At 41.5% G+C, this 22,609-nt stretch overlaps 1 protein-coding gene across 1 annotated transcript in view; it reads right to left on the bottom strand.

The window, feature by feature from the left end:
• Positions 1-22,609, bottom strand: part of med13a (mediator complex subunit 13a) — a 92,402-nt gene that overhangs the window by 53,568 nt on the left and 16,225 nt on the right. The window contains exon 3 of the mRNA XM_078266453.1: positions 12,806-12,974. Coding sequence (XP_078122579.1) covers positions 12,806-12,974 — 169 coding nt within the window. The remainder of the gene's footprint in view (positions 1-12,805; positions 12,975-22,609) is intronic.

Here is a 22,609-nt window from a genome sequence, read left to right as displayed (position 1 = left end):
AGTGTACGCCACTGGGATTGCCCACAGAGGCACTCCCTGCTCCACCTCTCACATGCAAATAGCTGGTGGCCTTTGGCTCGGTAAGGAGACAATAAGATAATCCAGTGAGGATTTGAAGCGGGCCCACACACAAAGGAGGGCAGGTGGGCACATTTGCCTTCAGCTGGCATGCCATGGAAATGAGGTGCCACAGGCCAGTGGCGACCTGTGTGGCTGCAGGGATTGAGGAGGGAGTGGGCCAAGTGGGACTGACAGCGTCCATCAGTGTCACATGGATGGTCTGCTGTGTAGCACACAAACAGATGATCAGCCATTTAACCATCCTATTATATGACATTTAGGTGAATTACAGCTCATTTCTTGGCAGTACAAAGAATAGGCCTTTTGACATTTTACTTTATCGGAGAGCTTATTCACTCTACCTGCACCAGCTGACACACTGAAGCACAACAGCATCCACCTGCATCAAAATTCAGACTGCTTTCAGTTTCCTCAAACATTCCTAAATTGTACTGGACACTATATTCCGTTTCCCACGGTTTGCCACAATTCTTAAACTCTCTAGGGATGCAATTGCATGACTGATTTATGTTTTCATTAACAATTGATTTGCAGATTATATTCTGGATTAAGAGCCCAAGATGACATCTTCAAATTGCTTGTTCTTTCTGATTAGAACATCAATGACTCTGTAAGAAACACCATCTCATTATCTTCTGTGAGTTATCTGTACCGAGGTAATTGTTTTTACAAGCCTCTGACATTTTTAACTAATCCACATTTTTCCGGACATAATCACTTATAGGCTTTGTGGCAGCACACGCACACACGCACGCAACTTGATTTAAGGTGAATCAAAAGTCAAATGAAAGCCGAAGGACTATCCATGGAAGATATGAAGATAGAGAGGGGAGAAAAGGGAAGGAGACTGCGGAGCTGTAACATTCCACAGATGTTTGTTGGGCTTGGCTGGCTGCACTCTATGAACGGAGCTTCCGTTTAGCTGATGTACACAACAGCAGCAGCAAGTAGTGTCCTTACTACTGGGAGAGTCGCCCTTCCATCTCTGGCCATTTTGCAGGGCTGGACACAGAAGTCAGCTCTAGTCTGTTGTGTACATGGATATATCTGCCAAGTGCAGCAGTGTGTTGTTACGATCTGGGACATGTAAACATGTTTTGACTGGTCATGTGCTGCTGCAGTGACAGAACGTGCTGGCATGGGCACAGTTTCTGGCACAGTATTATCAAACAATGCTCCTGGAATTAAAGCTCACTATACCAATCAGCCACCACTTGAACAAGGCTGAATCGTTCTGACTATGGACAGGGCTGCAACTAACGATTATATTCATTGTCGATTAATCTGTCTATTAATATCTCGATTAATCGATAAATTGTTGGGTCTATTCAATGTCAGAAAATTGTGGAAAATGTTGATTAGTGTTTTCAAAAGCCCATGATAACGTTCTCAAATGTCTTGTTTTGTCCACAACTTAAAAGATATCAAGTTTACTGTTATAGAGGAGTAAAGAAACTATAATATTCACATTTAAGAAGCTGGAATCAGAGAATATTTGGAACAGATATGCATTTACAGTTACAATTAAAATCTTTTAGTCAAAATTAAGATTTTGGACTCAGTGGTGAGAGAAACCGAAGCAGAGGGACAGACACAGAGCTGTTGCGGAGCCAAAGTAGCACACTCTTTAATTCATTAACTTTATCGGTTATCAGTAGGGCTGCAGCTATCGATTATTTTAGTAATCGAGTATTCTACCGATTATTCCATTGATTAATCGGATAAGAAATACTTTTGTTTTATTGAAGAGCAATAATATACAATAGTTTGGTTTAATTTTTGGAAAAAACATTTTTATTGCCTACATTGCTTACAATATCATCTCTCAAAAAACTAAACATATTAAGTGCATTTAAGTGCCATATTACATTGTTTTTAAAGAAAACATTTTCTGAAATGCAATAACAACCTCAAACTAAGGCAGCATTAAACATCCAATAATACATAAACATTACCTTGAACTACAAGTTTCAACCTGAGACTGATCTGTATATAGGCCTATATCTAAATATTAGTTATACTCAACCTATTTTCATTTATATATTTGATTACAATGCTACACAGCTCTGTTACACTTATGCTAGTAGATCGTTGATCAGCTGTTTCTCCGTGAAGAGAGAGAGTGAGAGAAAATGGTGCGCAACAATCAGCTGTTTTTTCGAAGGGATGGTCAACAAGTCGGCTCTTTAGATCAATTTGTGGTCACCGCTACGTATTTTCTTGTCTTTGTTTTTTGGTAGTGGTTGTGTTTGGTGTAGTTTCATCGTTGGGTCCGCTTCGTGGAATGGATGATTAAGTTAGAGATGCTGAAGCATTGACGTCGTGCTATTATTGTGGTAAGGTAGTTTGGTTTTTCAGTAGACACACTGTACAGAGTTTTCGTTTTTAACTACGTTTGAACTGATTCCAAACTTTGGACACTTTCTGTTTTCTCCAGCCTGTCTCTTCTCTTTTAGCCCCTTACGCTCTTTCTTCATTTTGTAATCAGTCTTCATGGCATGTGTCGCCATCAGCGTCAGCCCGGTGTGCGACAGTAATAATCCTCCGTGCGGAAACACCGTGAGCGATACAACGTTGGTAACATTGATTAAACGAAGCTTCGAGGCAAATCATTTTGCATCGAGGATTTTTAGTAATCGAATTACTCGAGGAATCGTTTCAGCCCTAGTTATCAGGCAAATAAAACGCTGATGCAGATTATCTGCATACTGCCAAAAAACAGACCGATAATTGGCCAGGGACGATAATCGGTCTCTCTCTAGTTCACAACTAATTGATTAATCTTTGCAGCTCTAGTAAGTTATCAAAGCATTTTCTTGGAAGGTGCAAGGAGGCAGTGGTACTAGGGCGTTTGCATACTTGTTTTAATGATAGCCGTAGTCACCTTTCAGCAGAATACATAGAAATAGAATGAGTAGAGAGGGCATTCCCATTCAAATCAACTTAGCAGGATAGTCAAAGCGGTGGCCATTTTAATGTGTACCACTGCCATTGCAACAGGCTCGCTTCCGTATAAACTAACATGTGGCAAGTCGCAGAAGGAAGTTTTGCAGTAACGGCCAAACAAGCAGTGGAGTAGAAACGTTACGAGGCAAGAGAGCCAACCGCTAAATGCGTTACATTTAACAATTAAATCCTTCATCCACACACTCTTGTCAAAGGGTACGAAAGCACATTGCTATAGCCAGATGACAGACAATGTTGTCTGGCTGGTTTTCTGTGACCAATGTGGTGTGGGGACATGGCTAGCTAGCTAGCCAGCTACCCGCTGGTTGGTGCGCTGGTTCCACCCCGGTTTCATGCTGCAGTGGTTAAAGAAAATGAGCCGAACTGCAGGCTGTGTCCCTCCTCCTCACTCCCCGAAGCTCCCGAGCGGAGTCTGCTCTCCTCCTGGCGAGCTGCAACACACTTTATGGCCCCACTGACGTGTTGTCATCATAACGACTAACAACGTTAGCCATTTTCTTGTGCACTGGTCAAATGACCACAGAAAACAGTTCAATGTCCTTTCCACTCATTCAATTTTTATGGCAGAATTTTTCAAGGCAGTTCAAATTTGACTTTCATATCAAAGCCACATTACAAACTGACATGGGACAAGAAACCAAAAATACCAAATCATAAGAATGGTACATATTTTCATTAAATAATGGAGGTGGCATTTTGTTCAAGAGTCCGAGATAAGACAAATGAGGGAGGAAAGATTAAAAAAAAAAGAATGAAGGCGGTAAACAGCATTGAATTAGAGGACACATTTTCAGGGTGATATCATCTTCCCTACTGTCTAGCCATCTGACCACTGGGAAACAACAGCACTGTCTGCTGCCAAAGTAACACAAGCACACAAAGCCCTGAGAGACGCACCAGCTCCCACTTTAGCACACAGTTCACACAGGGGACTAGGTGCTAGAGAAAACACTGAGCTAAAACTCTTAAGGCAAGCACATTCACGTACACACACTCAGAGCTCTATTACTTTGAATTGATTTCCCTCTTTCACAATTGGAGAGGGGGTTGGGTCTCTTTGTATATGTCAGATTAAACTTAGAAGGGAGACAGACATGGAACGAGATAGAACGACAAGTGCATAAAAAGAGGAGAAATCCGATCCTCTGCAAGTCTATCATAGCCACACACAGATACAGCTGGAGATAATACTGACATAACCCTGACAACAAGTCAGGTTCCAGTGCGCTCCCGGTTTAGGCTGTATCACATGCAAATGCAGACACAGAAGCATGCACACCCCAGGGTTCCGCTAATACACCTGCTGTCAGCTAAAAAGCAACGGTTTCACTCTGAGCCAGATACCTTAGCTCTTCTGACATTTTCAGTAATTATGCTTATTACCATGTTCACATAATCACTTTGCAACTGCATCGTGATGCCACATCTGTTCCTTCCTGTGAAAGAGGCACCACTTGATGTATCACTTAGGGCTGAGCAATATGGAGAAAATCAAATATCACTATCAATACCTTGATATAATAGGATATATTGTAGGATTGCCAATTGGTGCTTTAACAAAATATTATGTGTGTAAAGGCAAATGATACAACAGCCAGAACAGTCTGCTAAGCTCAGAAAACGACATCACTTTACTGTAATGCAGCCTTCAAAACCAGGAAAAGACAACACTTAATATATTACGATTTTACAATATCCGAAATCTAACACGACATCTAGTCTCATATCACGATATCGATATAATATCGATATATTGCCCAGCCCTAGTATCACTGCAGTGTGATATGCATTTAATAGCCAAAATATGCACTCTATTCAAAGAACAGAACATACTTGCTAACAATCTTTAACTGTGTAGCATAAACATCCTATAAACCTGCCAGTGAAAAACTGCACTTGTGGTAGTATGATTAAAAATAATGGAATTTTAATTTTGTTTAAGCCATGCTCACGTTGAGTGATTATTAGGTCATCATGGCCTTAGTAATATGAGTTGTGCAGTTGTAATAATAAAGGTTCATTATCCAGAACCATGGCCAATTAGTCAGCCTCATCCTGGATTAAAGCTGAACTTCTGCAGTTAACCCACAAAGCCAAGGTCTACTTTTGCCCTTTTTCTTTCAAATTAGCTGATATGCTTTTTTGAAAATCATGTTATACTGTAGTTACCGTGGTTTAAAAAAAAATGTTTTACCACCAGCTGGGACACAGCCATTACCAAATGTATGGGTTTCCCTAACTGTATCCCAGAAAAACACGGAAAAGGTTAACAGGGTGACATAATCTCTTTGTTTTACTGAACAAAATAATTACCTTGCAGAATGTCATATCAGAGGCCTGGTGACTCTATGTAGTGAAAATAGACTTGGATTTCAAGTTCCAGGTAGAGATGGCCCAATGCCATTTTTTGCTTCCCTATACCGATTCCGATACCTGAACTTGCGTATCGGCCGATACCGAGTACCGATCCGATACCAGTGTGTCATATATTTTATTATGTTTTAACAACTGTATACTACTATCCCTGTATGGATGTGATATGATTTCTATCTTTGTTGTCAGGCTGGCTCAGGTTAAACTCTTTGTGAAACATGAACAAACACAAACAATGAATGCCACAGAACTTTCTTTTATTATCCAGTTTGACAGTCAGTTATAATGGAAAAAGAACATAAATAAACTACTTTAAACGCAGATTTTCTTTAGGGCTTTATTACGTGGTATCGGATCGGTGCATAAACTCCAGTACTTCCCGATACCAGCGTTTTAGGCAGTATCGGAGCCGATACCGGTATCGGAACATCTCTAGTTCCAGGCCACTGTGCATGTAATCTTTTACTGAACTAATAATTCAAGGTCTTGTAAAATTACAGAGAATTGTGCTTTATTTTGACTCACAAAATGTAAAACTCAATTTAAGTAGTAAGTTTTGTTTTTATGTTAAATTAAGGGGACATAAGAAACCGTAAATGTCCTTATTATTTTCAAACATTAGCTGCAGTGGATAATAGATTTTCCAAGTAAATCACCTATGTGTGTTGACCTCAGTAAAATGTAAGAAAGGTGACTAATCAAGAAAATGTCACCTTCTCTTCGTGGAGAAATAAGATGTTCTTCATGCTCTGTGCTTGGCAATGGAAGTTTGCTTGTTGAAGTGTTGAAAACATCTGTTACACTAATCACACTCTCAATTAATGATGGGCGTAACACAGCATTGAAACAAGTGTGTAGTAACTACAAAGGATTTATAATCAACAGCGCATCAGAACAACTACTGACTTGCAGTATGCTTGTATTGTATTGTCTAATTCTATTAAAGAAACTGGAAAACTGAATTACAGACCTTAGAAGTCAGCTGAGCAGTTTGAAACCACAAAGCTGTATTCCAACAGGCTAGATGTTAAAATGCATTTTTGCCTCACTCCACTTAAACTGCATGACATTCCCTTCTTAGAATCAATCTAAATCTACTTTTATTAACACTGAAAATGTATCCCATGTTAAATCAATTGAGCTTTGAAAAAAAGGATGAGCCATGAGTTTTTTTTTTGGCTGATGGCTGTGCAGTGTTTTCTCAACAGTGAGAAGAAACATAAAGACAGTATCACTTACAGCTTCCTGATCCTGTGCTCTAAATCAAGATTACGTATTCTGCAACCGTCAAATGTGTCTTCAGGACTCTTTATTTGCATTACTAGCCGATACAGAGAATTTAAACTGAAATCCTAATTTGGCTAGCACACATCTGTTTGGAGAAACTTCAAGGTTTCTCTTCGCCATACCCTGTGTTAAGCTTCCTTTAAATACAAAGGCAGCCACCTTGTAGTCTACAGTGATGATGTGAAAGGTCCAACACCATATAAGGGATTAGCTTTAAATGTGGCCATCTGTCTGAAAGTCTTGATTAAAGATGGTACCACAGCAATCACAGTTACTTAGAAAAGGACAGAGAGGAAGGGAGAGGGAGACAGGGAAGGAGAGACGCCTGACGGATTAAATATGACGACTTCTTCAGACCTTCACTTGGCCCCAACCCTGCCATAGCCTCTGGTCACATAGGAAGATGGGAGGAATGGGAGGAATGCACGCTACAGCGGCTGAGGAGGCAGGAGCGTGTAAAGAAATAGGGGAACAGATAGGGTGCAGAGGAAACCTAAGGACATAGGATTCCCTCCTGAACAGTGAAATGTGTCCCTGCTGCTACCCTTGAATTACACTGCTGACACAATATGGGTTTCCTCAGTGCCACAACACATACAAAAAGACGACGACGACGACTGTTAACTTTAGTAATGAGATATAAATTCTTTGTTCTCTCTGGGCCTCTAGCTGGCATTAGAAGAAACCATGCAAGCATCCATTGGTGGGAAAATATTATAGCAAGGTTTTCTGATGGTCTCTTATTTCTTCCCACTACTCGAAACACGGTAAGCGTTTCGGTCACTGTGCAAAAAGTGTCATGAGATATGACATACTGGCTATTGTAAATCATAGGTTTCATTCATTTGGAAATGCTTTACTTTGTTAATCATGATAAAAAGCCATAATACCAATTTTCTTTTTCTTTTTTTATAGAAATGGTTGACTTATGTATGTCTGGTAATAACTTAAGGAATCAACCAGTGCAGTCAGTATAAATAATGTAGTTTGCCTTGAGGCTGACAGTTCAAATGGGGGCATAGGGTTAAAATAAGTATATTGGCAGACTGCTACAAATTGGAGGGTCTTTGTAAGGTCAGGGATGCAAAAGGCTTTGCTTTAAATTTAAACACGAAAGTGATGCAATGGGAAATTGACTATTAATAATGTACAAGTGTGCAGCAATTAAGGAAATGACCCATACCAATGAGAAGCACTGGTATTTTCCTTTAAGAGCCATATTTATCTTGTGGACAAGATCTCTCCAGCAACATGATATATCCAGAGCACCGGGTCACATGGCCCCACAGCCCGGTCTCCCTGGGGTTCCTGCTGTTAGAGAGACTGATGAAGTATAGGGAAGACCAGGGGGTGGAGTGTTGGGGGCGGGGCAATTAGGAGAGGTGCTGAGTTGTCCTGTATATCTACATCAGCAGTATCAGTCCATGTGCACACTACATGGTATATATGCAATTTTGTCTGGCTGCATTTCACCAAAATGTGAATGTGCCAACTCCTCGACTGCCCTTGGTGTGGACTGGCTCGCATGCTGATTGTTGACGTGCATGTTTGTGTGGCCGTCTCCCTGTGTGTTTTTGTTGCGCTGGGAGCAGGGAGGGGATAAATTTAGTGCTTTAGCCCCAGAGTGGAGGCAGTGGCCCTTTATCCTGCACTGTCCTACTTAACAGAATGTTGCTCTCTGCTTCCGCCTGCCACAGCGCACCAGGACTCACACATTCACCCCCCAACGTGGGAACAAAACAATAGAAGAAGAATGTGCTCAGCCACATAACGCACAGTCATGCAGAATAATGCAGACAGTCGCGTGTGTTTATGCAGGCATATTTGTTATTGTATAATTATGGTTTGCATTCATTCATTACCATTCACTCTTGTAACATGAGCTGCTGCACACTGGCCTCGTTTCATAACAGCTTGATTTTGTTAATGATGCTTTCAGTCAGACAACAACAACTAACTGCACAACCGACTACACATATTAAATACATTAGAGTAGTAATCTAACACTCTCCTGATTGCCGCACAGTTGGAGGAGTACATAGTAGGTCTTTTATCAAGCAGATAAAAAATAAATCATATCCTTTTTGTCCTGATCAAATTGAAACATCAGAGCAGTCTAGATTTAGTGTTGCTCTGAATTTTGGTAAATGCAGCAAACTAGGAGCAAGTCAATGAGTTAGTCTGCCTTAAGCTGACCAATAGAGCACGAGCATCCCGCTTCACCTTGGAAACACACGATCCCATGGTGCATTTCCCTGCTGCCATGACAACCGAGAGGAGCTCTCCCTTGCTCGTTCCATCACTCCCTCCCTCCCTCCCTTCTGCTCTCTCCCGCTCTCTCTGTTTCCTGAAGCCAGTCTACCTAGCAGCACAAGGTTCACAGAAACAACCAGGCTGCACAACTTGGAGCCGCCCGTACTCTAGACAAAGAGAATTACTGTCAGCTGTATCACCACATACTGCTGCATTTGCAGTTCCCATTCAAAAAAAAAGCTTCCACAGATCAATGTGTGTTGATTTATGTATTTAACATATAGTAAAAACTGTTTAATTGTTTTTAATATTACATTTTAACGTCCATCTTGACATATTTTGTGTATCCTTGTAGACAAAAAATGGGAGTCTGAACATATATGGCTAATTCTAATAACTTATTGATACCAAAAGAAGACAAAAGGAGCAACTGGAGGCACTGATAGAGGTTATCATCCTTAAAGATTCTGAGAATTCAGTTTGCTGCCTACTGCTCACCACACACATCAGGCTAAACACAGAGAGAGAGAGAGAGAGAGAGAGAGAGAGAGAGAGAGAGAGAGAGAGAGAGAGATGATGTAAGCATTTCAACACAGGCTGAGGTCTGGGGATGAGGTTATGAACACTGTTAGCTGGCCACAGCCTCCACCAACTGGAGACTTTGGATGCTGCAGAGGAGTTGTATGATGATCAGAGGGGTAGCCAGTGTTTCCCAAAACACTAGCACGTAAAAAACACCCCGGCCCAAATTTTAAACTTTGGGAAATACAATATCTTTGATTTATTATTAGCAAATTGTGTGTTATTCCCCAATTCAAATGGTTGTCTTATTATGACCCTCCAGATTATGCTCTAAAAGAAAACTATTTCATTATACAAATATATTTTATCAGAATTTTGTGGTCCCACATTTGTTTAAAGGCTGATGATTTTCCTTGCTGCAAATCCTTTTGTGGTTAAGAGGAAGACCTACTTCTCGATAAAAGGTGAACAGAGTCCTTTAAGAAGACAAACAACCGGTGTTACTGATTACACTAGACATTTGACAAGAAAAGGTATTCGTCAATATCAATATCTGTAGAGCGCTCACTTTGATCTCTGGCCTCTCCAGCCGAGCTTCCGCTGCAGAGCTGGCGCCCAACTAAGTATTGGGGGAAAAAAGCCGACGGTGGTGGGCAAGTAATTCATTCTGTGTATGCCTGACCACCATGTAATTAAAGGTAACACCAACAACTGCAGCAAGCCTACTGTTAATGGATTCGTTTACTGTGTGTTTCTGGATTTAGGGAAGAAGGTAAAGTATCCCAGAATGACAGGTGTGAAACAATGTACAATAAGAGTGGGAATTTCCAATCCCATTCCCTATGGAATCAGCACGTCACTGAGAATGATGTTGGACCTTAGCGCTGACATGCCACCCACGCGGATTTAATTCTCCCTAGGGTTGAACACTCAGTTCGCCATGGCAGTACTATTAGGACAAACTTGAGCATCTTCATGTTAATAAGACGCAAATAAAGGTAGGAGCTCTGGATCACATGCAAGCATAACAGAGTGGGAGCCATCACTGTGTACACAGAAACAAAAACTAACAGTACTTCAAGCGATTTAATAATTACAAATACCACAGCCCTACAACATCAAAAACAGCTCAGGAAATGTTTCACTGTCAGACCAGCTGGTCTGGGCGCAGCAGCGACAAAAAAACAAAACACAAAAGGGTACTTGTAAATTTCCGTCAGAGTTTTGTGCTGCTTTGTTTGTTGAAACTCCAGCGTGGCTGGAGCACAGCGGAACACACCAAAGGGAGAGGAAAAACATCCTTGACGACAACTAAGATTCAGGGTGGTTGCACCACTATTTATAACCTGCCCAGTCTGCTCTGTGACAGCAGAGGGGGATGAAGAGAGAGAGAGAGAGAGAGAGAGAGAGAGAGAGAGAGAGAGAGAGAGAGAGAGAGAGAGAGAGAGAGAGAGAGAGAGAGAGAGAGAGAGAGAGAGAGAGAGAGAAAGTAGAGCGAAAACCAGACACACAGACAGAGGGTGGCCTGTGAATTCCGGAGCAGAGGAAAAGACCATTGTTTTGTTTTTTTCTTGACTGGGGCCCTCTGTGATCAGTGTTAAGGGTAAAGAGGCAATAGAGCTAAAAACAAGCCATAAATATAGCTTAAAAGAGAAGTGGCTTGTTCTTCAGTATTATTTGTCTATCCTTTTGTCTATTATTCTGCCAGTTAGGTTCAAATGTATCACACTTGTCCTGACAAATAAGAGTCATTGTCTACGGACGCAAGGCCCTGAAAGAGTCTGCATTAAAGCCGGCAACTCTGATCTGCCACCTCACATTGGGGTGATGATAGAGACAAAACAACTGGAGCAACAGGCCCGCAAACAAACACACATGGGTGGCCTAGCACACGCAAGATTATGTTACCCCCATGGTCACCTGACTGGGAAATCTGGCTACAACTCCAAAAACAATAACACTGGCATAGTGGCACACAGAAAAACAGAGCTGAGAGTATGGAAGCTATCAAATGCTTCTTCTTTTTTTTTTTTTTTTAACTACATCTAATACTGCCCTGCAGGTTTTACACATGCAAGCATAAATCTGTCACACCTCACACTACAACTATAATTATCAAAGACAAATAAAAAATAAAATCTGAAGTAGCAATCAATAGCTCTGTGTTAAATGTGGAGACAGGGTAAGGTATGAAGGGTCAGGGAGGGTGCAGGGTGAAAACTGCTACAGTCATTTTCTCCCCACTAGCCGCATCTTCATCTCTTATCAATAAACACAGACACCAAGAGCAAGAAATCCAGCTCAGCAGATAGCAAAGAGGAGGTAGAGGATGTCTCGGTTGTACACAAACACACTCCGAGAGAGAGGAGAGATAGGATACAGACTATGCTGGCACAACAGCACCTCTCTCGTTTTTTTTTTTTTAAACTCTCATATCACAACTGTAATGTAGTGTACAACATAGGGATGTCCTGAGCTGATCCACAGGATCGGGACTAGGGCCAATCCAGACAGGTTTTTTTATACATCAATAATGTTATAAATTGTTTGCCTTGGATAAAGCAGCTGTCAAAAGTGCCCAATTGCTCTCCATAAAAAAATTAAATGCAAAGCAGCCTGCAAGCAAGTGACCCGCAAGTTAACACAAACAAACTAAAAAAACAGCAGCCAGCGGTTTCAACTGAACTAATAATATGGTGATGGGTGGGCAAGCAAATTGCACCGCTTAGGGTATAAAAACAAGTTCATTTTGCATATATGAGCAACATTTTGCAGGTGAGCTGCTTTTGAACTTTTGAAATCTGAAGTAGAAGTACACAGTAAGTCGGTAGTATACAGTTGGGTTATGAAGTGCTTTGGGGGCCGTCTGTAAGTTACTACGGGGGGGCAAGCAGCATTATCACAGGCCAGGCAATCAGCCGGTGTCCAACAGGCATGTTTTTAACAGGCACTGCACTACTATATAAAACATGAGCAGGAAATCCCCGGTACAATATATGCTTTTTCAATATCTGCCTCCATCCAGAGCACCCATATGAACACATATTTGTGTTGCCAGTGGAAAACAGAAGTGGAAACAGAACCCCTAACCCTGGAAGTGTGGGTTCAATAGCCTACACACTGACCTCCACACAAGAACTGTGTCACCTGTGTCTATTGGAGCCTGAGCTGCACCAGACCACATCACAACGGACAAGAGAGATAAAGGGCAACGGTAAGAAAAACATACCCACTTCCACAGTGCCGGTATATGTGCAGAGCACTGCCATACCAGAGAGTCAACATGGATAAGAAATCAGCAGAACAAGTGGTGTAAACGTACCTCTTGTTGATGGGCTTCTCATCCTTCTCGTAGGGCTTGACAAACCACTTGCCGATGCGAACGAAGCTGCGATTCATGAGGCAGCGCTCCAGCAAGTTGTGGATGGCTTTGAACAGCAGCGTGCGACACTCGTAGGAAAGCCCGTTCTCCCACAACCCATCATCCTCAGCTGCGAAGAAAGAAAGAGAGACAGACAAACGTAAGAGGAGTGGAAAGCTTTAGGAGTTTTGGTGCCATATTTACAAACCTGTACGAACTCTCTAGGGCAAACGATGTCAGTCTTGACAGCACAAAAACTCAACTGACAATTACACTGAGAATGGTGCATCAGATGGCACATTCACTGATAGAGATATTCATCAGTGTTTACAAGATTAAGTATAGGAGCACCAACGGTCATATCAAACGTATTGTCACATTACACTGTATCACCAAAACCAAGCTTTGAAGTTCAAAACATTTTTATTTTATCACCCAGCTTAACCTTGTTTGTTTAAACAGCAATTTGTTTTTCATTTTGAAGAAGGCACTTAAATTTGAGAAAATTGCTGGAACTCCAACAAACATAACATAGCTCTCTATATAGGTGTTTCAAGAGTATTTTCAATCACCGTTTGTGTGGATGACATCAACAATGACAAGCTCACTGACTGAACAAACTCGATCAATTCAGTCCTATGGATCACATTATGAAACACCCTGCAACTCCAGTCTGATGAACTTTCTAATAAACAGATGTAGCTGTGAGCGATTAGGTTTCCAATCAAACGCACAGGTAACTCAGAATAGGATCTTGCGCGATCACTTTTAAGAACAACTGAAGGAGAATTGTGACATGTTCACACTCTGGCAGTCCGATAAGCATGACAAGCCATTTTTAATGACCTGCCAGTTAACGCTGGACACCTGGATACAGAAGTTGCACATTTCCTGACATGCAAAAGAGTAAGTCATTTCTAAAGTGACATCTGGGAATCATAAAAAGATTGTAAATAGGCAATGAAACTGCAAACAGGAGTTTTCTCACTGAGATAGAGGAGACAGAAACCTGCTGCTGCCTGCTTTTAGGCTGTGGAGGTTTCAGGTGCTTTCTGCTCCTCTGCACATTTGAGTTTTGATATCAGGGTTTAGGAGTGTTACGTTACAGTGGGGGAAAACCAATCATTTTGCTGTAAAAATGAACGTACCCAGACATTTACAAATGGTCAAAAAGTAATGGGCATTAATCAAAAAGCAATAGCTGTGTGCGAGTATATATCACACAAGTATATCATGCATAAATACCACGTTTTCATGTTAACATATCCACTGTGTGTATCAGTGCCTCACTGTCATTGTTGCTGTTTTAGCGGGTCGCTGCTTAAATACCATGGGGCAAAAGGACATGTATCCCAGGGCGTTTTCACACCGTTTCGTTTGCTCTGGTCCGAAATATTGATGAGTTTTGTAAACTTAAGAGTGTTTTCCCCTTGGTGCTGTCACTTTACACAGAAAAATCCAAGTGAACCCCAAAATGCATCAGTACAAACCACATGACCACAAAGAGAAGCCAAACTAGCATGGTTTAGCTAACAGACCGGAAGTGACACACTGCCAACACTCTGGTAGAACTTGCACTTATTTTTCTGTTCTAGACTGTAATTAGACTGTGTAAGGCTCACAGGACAATAATTAATTGGTTCATATGGCGCATCAAATCCAAACAAGTCACAGGATGAATAAATGTACCATTATACCCATATCAGAGTTGCTTTCTGAATCACAGTCTGCGCTGGCCTGAATGCTGCTCTAATCTCATTAACAGCCATTGCTCACATCATACAGCACTTAAGCTCCTTTCAGTCAAGACTCCAGCAAACATCTCCCCAAGTGTGCCATCTCTGCCTGAACACAGACGAAATAAATACCGGCGTGTGACCCACCCTTCATGTCAGCTTGGCATGCACTAGGGAGGTCAAAGCCAGCCCAGAAGCAAGTTCATAAAAAAAATAAAAAGTATTGAATGTTTAAGGGAATACATGGCTTGCCGTTGTAATGTAAAGGTAGATAGATATATTTTAAAGATGATTCCAAAATACAAATTTACATTGATTTCTTTCCTTAAAGAAGAGAGACACCATGGGCCGTGTGCCAAAAATTTAAAAAGTGTAAATTCTAAAATGAAACGAGAAATAGGCATCCACAATTAAATCCCCCTCAAATCCATTGCCAAATGCCACAGCTCTACTAGACACAGACTTCAGCTAGCCTTTAAAACATTACATCGAACCAAGGGAAAACAACCTCAGGCTAGCTGCCAAGTAGAGGGCTACGTGGCCGCTGATTTTGAGAGCAACAAACTAATTCATCAGGTGCACACACACACACACATCCTGAGGGATAAGATCAGGAACACAGAAAAGCAAGGCAAAGGCAGGAAAAAGGAAGGAAAACAGCAATTTCCCATTCAAAATGAACAGCAACTGCAGGAAAAGAAATCAACAACAGTATAAAGCCATTTAACTTTCTAGTAAATGTAGATGTGATTGAGTATGCATGGGATCTGGGATCAGGAATGCCCCCCCCCCCTCCTCCCACCGAGTCTGCTTTGACTGATTCGGCAGCTGGTCTGGCATTCTGAGAGACTGGCAGGCAAGAGGGCAAAAAGTCAACATGGCACTGACAGCAGATTACGAGAAAGGATAGGGGAAAAAAAGAAAACAAAATAGGATTTAGGCCAAACTGCTGGCTGAAGAGACAGATCAGTGTGACTGATAATTGAAAGACAGAGGAAAATGAGGAGAGCAGCAGGGCTCAAATCTATGGCAAGAGTGACATCAACCCAGCTTGCATTTTGCAGTTATACCTTCAGTCCTACTCCAGTACTCTGTGGACGATGGCTCTTCTGTAAAACTGGCAGAAATCTCCCTACACCTACTTTTACATCAACTGCCATGGCGATCCCATCTGCTTTCCTCTGCCAAGACCACATCTGCCCCGTGCCTCCTCCTCCTCCTCCTCTCTGTCACTTGTTCCTCCTCAGTCTCTCCCCAGAGCGCCGAGCAGCTCTAAAACAGGCGTCTGGTTTACATCAAGTGTTCCTAACGACCTCACGTTCATCATGCAATGCCTGCAGCAACACTCCCCTCTTCAGATAGACACAGAGACAAAAAATGTTGCAGTTGAAGTCTATGCAAGTTCGATGTACACAATGTGACACTAGAAATGGCAATGCAACTTCTTAAAAAACTTATTTTCCACACAAAACCAAACATCCAGGGCAGGGGTGACTCTTTGCTTTCTTGCACGTGTCTTCTCAGGTCCTTGAGTGAAACCCATTAGACTTTTTTTTGGGGGAAAAAAGCAAGAACAAAAGCCGCAACTCTCCAAATCACATAAAAAACCCACATCTCAAACAGCAGCATCTTATGACGTTCCCCTGAATAGAAAATCATTTTCACTTCGAAAGATAAAAGATAGTCCACAGATATAGTCAGTTGAAAAAAAGGTGGGTTATAACTTGTCCTGTGACACTTGATTCGTGTACAGAGATTGCAAGCTGCAAAACAGCAAAGGGTAGCACAGAACTGTTCAACAAACTGAACAAATCCTCAGTTTAACCATCTTTTTGCACAATCTTATTTGGAAGTAAAAGCTGAAAATTATTTTCATTATAAATTACCGATTATTTTCATTAATCGTCGATTAATCATTGAAATGTCATTGACAAAATTCTTAGAGCCCTAGGTGACGTTTACTATCGTATAGCAGACATATCATATATGAAAAAAAAACATCCTTCTTAGAGTACATTAACCAAACTGCCTGTAGCAAATGTGCTTTTTGCAGGGCTACGTTCCATTTAAAGGTTCACCTCATGTACTTATTAACTTTGTGCGCATATTCAGTTTTAATGTAGTAGATGGTTATAATGAACACTTTAGGCATCCATGGTTGAAAAAAATAAATATATATATATTTTTTTTTTTTTGGACCCAAAATACAAACTTGGTGACAGATCTGAGTGCACATGTAATGGGAGGGTGGGACATGGTGTGCGGTGGTCAATGCACAGGGCAAAAGATGAGTGGCCTCATTTAGATAAAGATTGATGAGATCAGCTGATGGCTAGGACACTTTCATGTCTCTGCCTCGTGTGTAGCAGGCCCAGATGAGCTGACCTTTATAAGAGCTCTTAAGCGGTTGCACAGCGGCTCTATTAAGAATACTTGCATCTACCTCTAGCAAGAAAACAAAACTAATATCGAGATACAGTGCAGCATCAGTACTCTGCTTTTCCCAAAATGAAACGCACGTTAACCTCTTCCACTCTACACTCTTTTTTTGTCCCCACCATTTTTGTCTTTTGTTTAACCATTTGTTACACAGATTTGCTGCTGAATTTGACCTCGAAACTCACTCGAAAATTGATTTGGAAAATGGTCAAAAGTCCCTCCAAAATACCACATTAAGACACCAAGACCTTAAAGGAACATCATAGAAAAGTCCGTGCTTTGATTTGGCATTAAAACCTTAGGACATTTGGAGATTTCTGTAAGAATTGCATTTTTCGGCAATTGGATGGTGAGCACTTCTGTTCTGGAAATTGCTGTCAATATACTTAGGAAAGCAATACATTCCCTGAATGCCCTCGTTCTCTACTTTGTGGTTGTAAAGCTTCATTAGGCTGTGATTATCCATGAGCTCATAATAGGTCAGTTTATACAGTGAGGTCAAGTTTCAAAAAATGGTCTCACTACAATGAAATGGCTACTATGGGGACTAAAGCCCAGTTCAGACCAAAGATTCACAACAAGATGAAACCGTTTTAGAACATTGCAGTGGTCTGAACTGGCCCGTCTCAGCTTGACTCAGGCCAGCTGATGGTGGTGCCTGCGACTCAGCTCGTCCAGTCGCCGGTTTTGAACGTAAGGGGCGTCACCTGTTTCAACAGCCAATTGCAAGGTCAGCTGGTCAAGTCAGTTACAAACGGTCAACTGGTTGAAATGGCAGACTAGAATGGAAGTAAAGTGGGCATGTCTTTAAAGGAGAGACTTGCAGGTACCTACAGAACCCATTTTCATTCAGTTATATTGAGGTGAGAGGTTAAGGGACCCCTTTGAAAATGGTCATGCCAATTTTTCCCTCGCCAAAATTTTGCATAATTTTGAATTTGTTATGGAAACCGACTTCCCAACATGCTAGCATGGCATGGTTGGTACCAATGGATTCCTTAGGTCGTGTAGTTTTAATATACCGATATCTTCACTCTACGGTTTTTATCACAAAATAGCACATGGGTGTTTCTAGGGTCTATGTAAACTGACAAGTAAAATTGGTAGAAAGGTAGTAAAAGCTAAGGGAACAGTATTTGAGCCCCCCTCCCAGTTGCTCGTCTGTGTATTAGCAATTAGAGCTGCAGTCGGTCATTAAACAGCAAGATTAATGCCTTGTGATCGACTGTGCTCAGGGGGATTCTACCAAGCCTGGCCAGAAGGTTTTCTCCTCTCCTCCACTTCCTCCTTTTCATCCTTATCTGCAAAGAAAGAGAGAGAGCACCAGTGGTGCTCTGTAAAAGCTCCATTACTTATTAATGAATATTTCTTGAACAGAGAGGGAAAAGAGAGATAGATAGAGAGAGAGACTGCACCCATGGGCCAGAGCTGCATGCATGGTCGAGTCCCTGCGCTGTGCCAGTCAACAGAGAGAGAGCAGGAGAGGGAGATGGAGCAGGAGGAAAAGAGGAAAGTGGAGGGTGGTTCACAGGCAGGATATTAGCCCTGGAAAATTGATCCCCAAGCACAAAAGCCATCGGCCTCCTCTACTTTTTTCTCCTAAGAGTCTTGGTTTATCTATTTATCATCCTCTGGGTTGTACACTCAAGTTTAGAACCAGCCTTGAAGGAGAAACAAAAAAGGCACCACAAATCCTGAGCCAAGGTTAACCACATGTATCACTGACTAATTATCTGTGCTATACATCCATGGCCATTCTGTGACCACAGCCACACCAACAAACCTTCACCAAAACTTTCCAGTATTTCCAGTGTTGTTTGGTGGTGATCAAAAAGTATAGAAAATAAGAATATGCCATTTGCTGGGATGAAGAGAAAATACAGCTTTTACGGTATTAACAGGAAGTTTAAATATCATTCCAAAAAGCAAGAAATGCAATTCTTTGTGTTATAGTTTGCGAGCGCACGGTAAACATAATTTAGTCTTTCAAAATCGGAATGTGTTGTTGATGTGCTAGCTGGCTAACTAGCATCTTGAATCCGTCCTGTCAGTCTTCCGGTTTCTCTTTTTAAATAAAAATACAGACTACTGTACTACTACTACTACTACTACTACTACTACTACTACTACTACTACTACTACTGGAGAGTTACAGTCGGCCTTTGTCGCCACTAGTTCTTTGATGTCGGTTTGGTGTGTCTGAGCCTTTAGCCATAGCCAGGACTTCATGTCGTATACACTTCACTGTCCACTTTTAAAGCTTTAGGACACCGTTTTAAAATTCAGTTTGACTTCCCCAAGCTGTCCAAGTCAATAACATTTGGAAATTCTAAAGAGTAGGTGGCATTTGTCTTTTCTGAATCCTTGCCTTGGGCATCCACTAGGCTGCAGTGTATACAATGAGCCTTACATCAACATGGGACTGAATCTGTATCACATTCATTTTTGTGTGTCATCGCTCCTGTCACTATCCAAGAGAGCAAATATGCTTTTACAATCTTTAAAATAGGATTGCAAGTGCAAAGTCAGACAACCACATATCTGATGGCTTGACATTTTGCTGTAAGAATATGGCTCTGTAATAGACAAATATGATTCTACATTTTCATATTGTCAAGATGTGTCAAGTCATAAAGATTAAATGCTTAAAATCCACAGGCAAGTTTCTCAATGCAGACGTGGGGGAAGCAGATACTACTAAGGGAAACAAGCACCAGGGAACAAAAGAAAGAGCAGCTTCATGGCAGCAGCACCAATCACATAAACATGATTTATTTATTTTAAAACAATGAGTGTTTTAAAACCACAGCTGTTTAACAAAGATTACAAAAAAATAAACTGAATTTAAAGAGTACCAAGAGCAATACATCAGCGTGCCACACAACCAATAAATCAGCCTGTTGAGTATTTTTAAAAGGGTACTTCTCAACAACCTTAAACCAATCGCACATCGGTAAGACCCGTTTGCATTTCTAGATGCATTTTGATGTTCGCTGTCGCACACACTTGGGGTTTTCTGTACTGCATATGAGAAGGCAGTAATAGTCTTATGATTATATGGAGAGCAGGAAACAGATCTGGGTTTTTTTTCACTACAGGCTCGCTGATGATCAATGAAAGCTTGTGCCACAAAAGGTATAAAGCTGTTAGTATACTCCTATATACTCACTAGTATAGTATAAATATTGTTGACCCCCCCCCCCCTCCCTTTTCATTTGTTACTGTGAACAACTGAGTGTAACAATATGAATGTCCTCCAGGAGAGACATGAAAAGTCTGAAAAAATGCGCCATTATCCCTATAATTAAATGATGATCACGTCTCTACCCTCCGAAATAAAGAGCAGACATATAATTTCAACACATAAGTTCAATTCTGTGGAAATTTGTTGTCAACAAACATCTGTATTCTGCAGCTAGTGCTTCAAACTGAGTATAGATCACATATGAGGGCAGTTCAATAATTATCAAGTTGTGAGCTCTTTACAGAAGATGGGAAAGAATTGTCTGACTTGTAAAACAGTGAGACCTTCAGCCTACCCAACTCCACAGACTACTGAAATATGCCCTTTGGAATTGGATATTCTGCCCTGAGGTGCAGAGCAGGGTTGTTTTCATTTCAACATTGATTCAAATAGGCACAGAGGAGAGGGCTAAAACAAGAACAAAATAAATCCTATGAACTTAGCAAAGCAAGAAAAAAAAAAAAAAAATCAAAAAAATGACTGCATACGAGCACAAACAAAAACAATTGTAAGAAGATCATTGTGGAAAACAGGCTCACAGAGTGCTGCTAAATTAAGCTTTTCTTCCCTCTATCCCTGGATGGATCCCAAACTGTGTTCATCAACTAGTGGAAGAGATGGGCAGTATAAAAGCAGTCCTCTTCTTCCCTCCCCCACTCTCCTACTCTAGAGATCTGACCCAACACCCAGTGTTGAATGGATGTGTGTGAGCTCCAGGTACCACGGTGGAGACAGCAGATGATCATCTCTCCCTTCGAAACCTTCACTAAGAGAGGAATATGCATGGATAGAGGTTTTACAAACCTAAGCATGCAACACCCAAATGAAATGGATTTATCAAAACCCACGTTTGCTTAATTCTCCTACATCTGTGTTCTTTGAGTTTCCCCTTCAACTTAATCAGAAAGGTAAAGAATGGCTGCAAGGTGAAGCCTACCACTCTAGGGTCACATGCAGCTAAGAGAACAGGGAACTAGGAAACACAAGGGAGACGTGGTGCTAGACTGCCAGCTGTGGAAGCCCAATTGGGGCGCATACATGGGAAGGACGCTATGGAGGGTGGGAAAAGGGGCAGGGACAGACTAGTAAGAAATGTACCACAGAGCATTTACCGTCACAGACAGATATCCATTCCTAATTTTTAGGCAAGATGCTCAGTGGGTCTCTGGGGGGGGGGAGGGGGAAAAAGGCAGCCATTTATCTTTCGCTTTGGATGCCCCTGATCAGGAAATTCCACCAGCTTTTGAGGTGAGATGACGATGAAGAGAGCAGGGCATTTGCATAAGAAAACATGCCTTACCAGTGGGAGGGGGAAGGCAAGTTAAATTCAGCACTGGCAATCACTTGTTGGGAATAATTTGTCGGCATGGCCAGGGGTAGATTGGAATTAGTTTTCTTGTTGTGTTAAAACGAGCAAGGCAGGTTGTCCAACAGTTTAGAGAAAGGGCTTGATGGTTACCCTTACTTCAGTGGTGATTAAGGGTCCAACATTAAAAGATCCCTCAAGTTTTCCGCCCTTCACTACTCTCATCTCTCTAGCTCGCTCCTTCTCCCCCTCATCTCCCTGGAGAGAAGGGATTACTGGCACACTGGTATACAAAAATGGCACTTGCTCAAAATTAAAAGACTTTCACAGGCCGCTAATCTAATGAGGGTGGAAGGGGGTGTGGGGAATGAGTAAGCGCCATTTCAGATTGCCAAAATGAAAGGAAAAGAGTGGATTTTCATGTTTACCGCCAACATTGCATTAAGACTAAAGAGAGACTCAAAACCCCAAAAGAAAAGAAAGCTTTTTATTCCCCAGACCGGCTCGGACCAAAGGCAAACAAATCCATCAAACTAGTGGAAGAAAACAGTGTGGGGGTTCAAACAGTTGTGACATTCCAGTTGAGTGCATGGGTTGGGCTGGTGGTGCAATGGTCGGTAGAGATGTTCCGATACCAGTATCGGCTCCGATACTGCCTAAAATGCTGGTATCGGGAAGTACTGGAGTTTATGCACCGATCCGATACCACGTAATAAAGCCCTAAAGAAAATCTACATTAAAAGTAGTTTATTTATGTTCTTTTTCCATTATAACTGACTGTCAAACTGGATAATAAAAGAAAGTTTTGTGGCATTCATGGTTTGTGTTTGTTAATGTTTCACAAAGAGTTTAACCTGAGCCAGACCGACAACAAAGATATAGAAATAATATCACATCCATACAGGGATAGTAGTATAAAGTTGTTAAAAAATATATGACACACTGGTATCGGATCGGTTCTCGATATCGGCCGATACGCAAGTTCAGGTATCAGAATCGGTATCGGGAAACAAAAAATGGTATCGGGCCCAAGGCCATCC

Source organism: Sander vitreus, chromosome 13, assembly GCF_031162955.1.
Source record: "Sander vitreus isolate 19-12246 chromosome 13, sanVit1, whole genome shotgun sequence".
NCBI lineage: Eukaryota > Metazoa > Chordata > Actinopteri > Perciformes > Percidae > Sander > Sander vitreus.
This window is presented reverse-complemented; position numbering and strand designations above follow the sequence as displayed.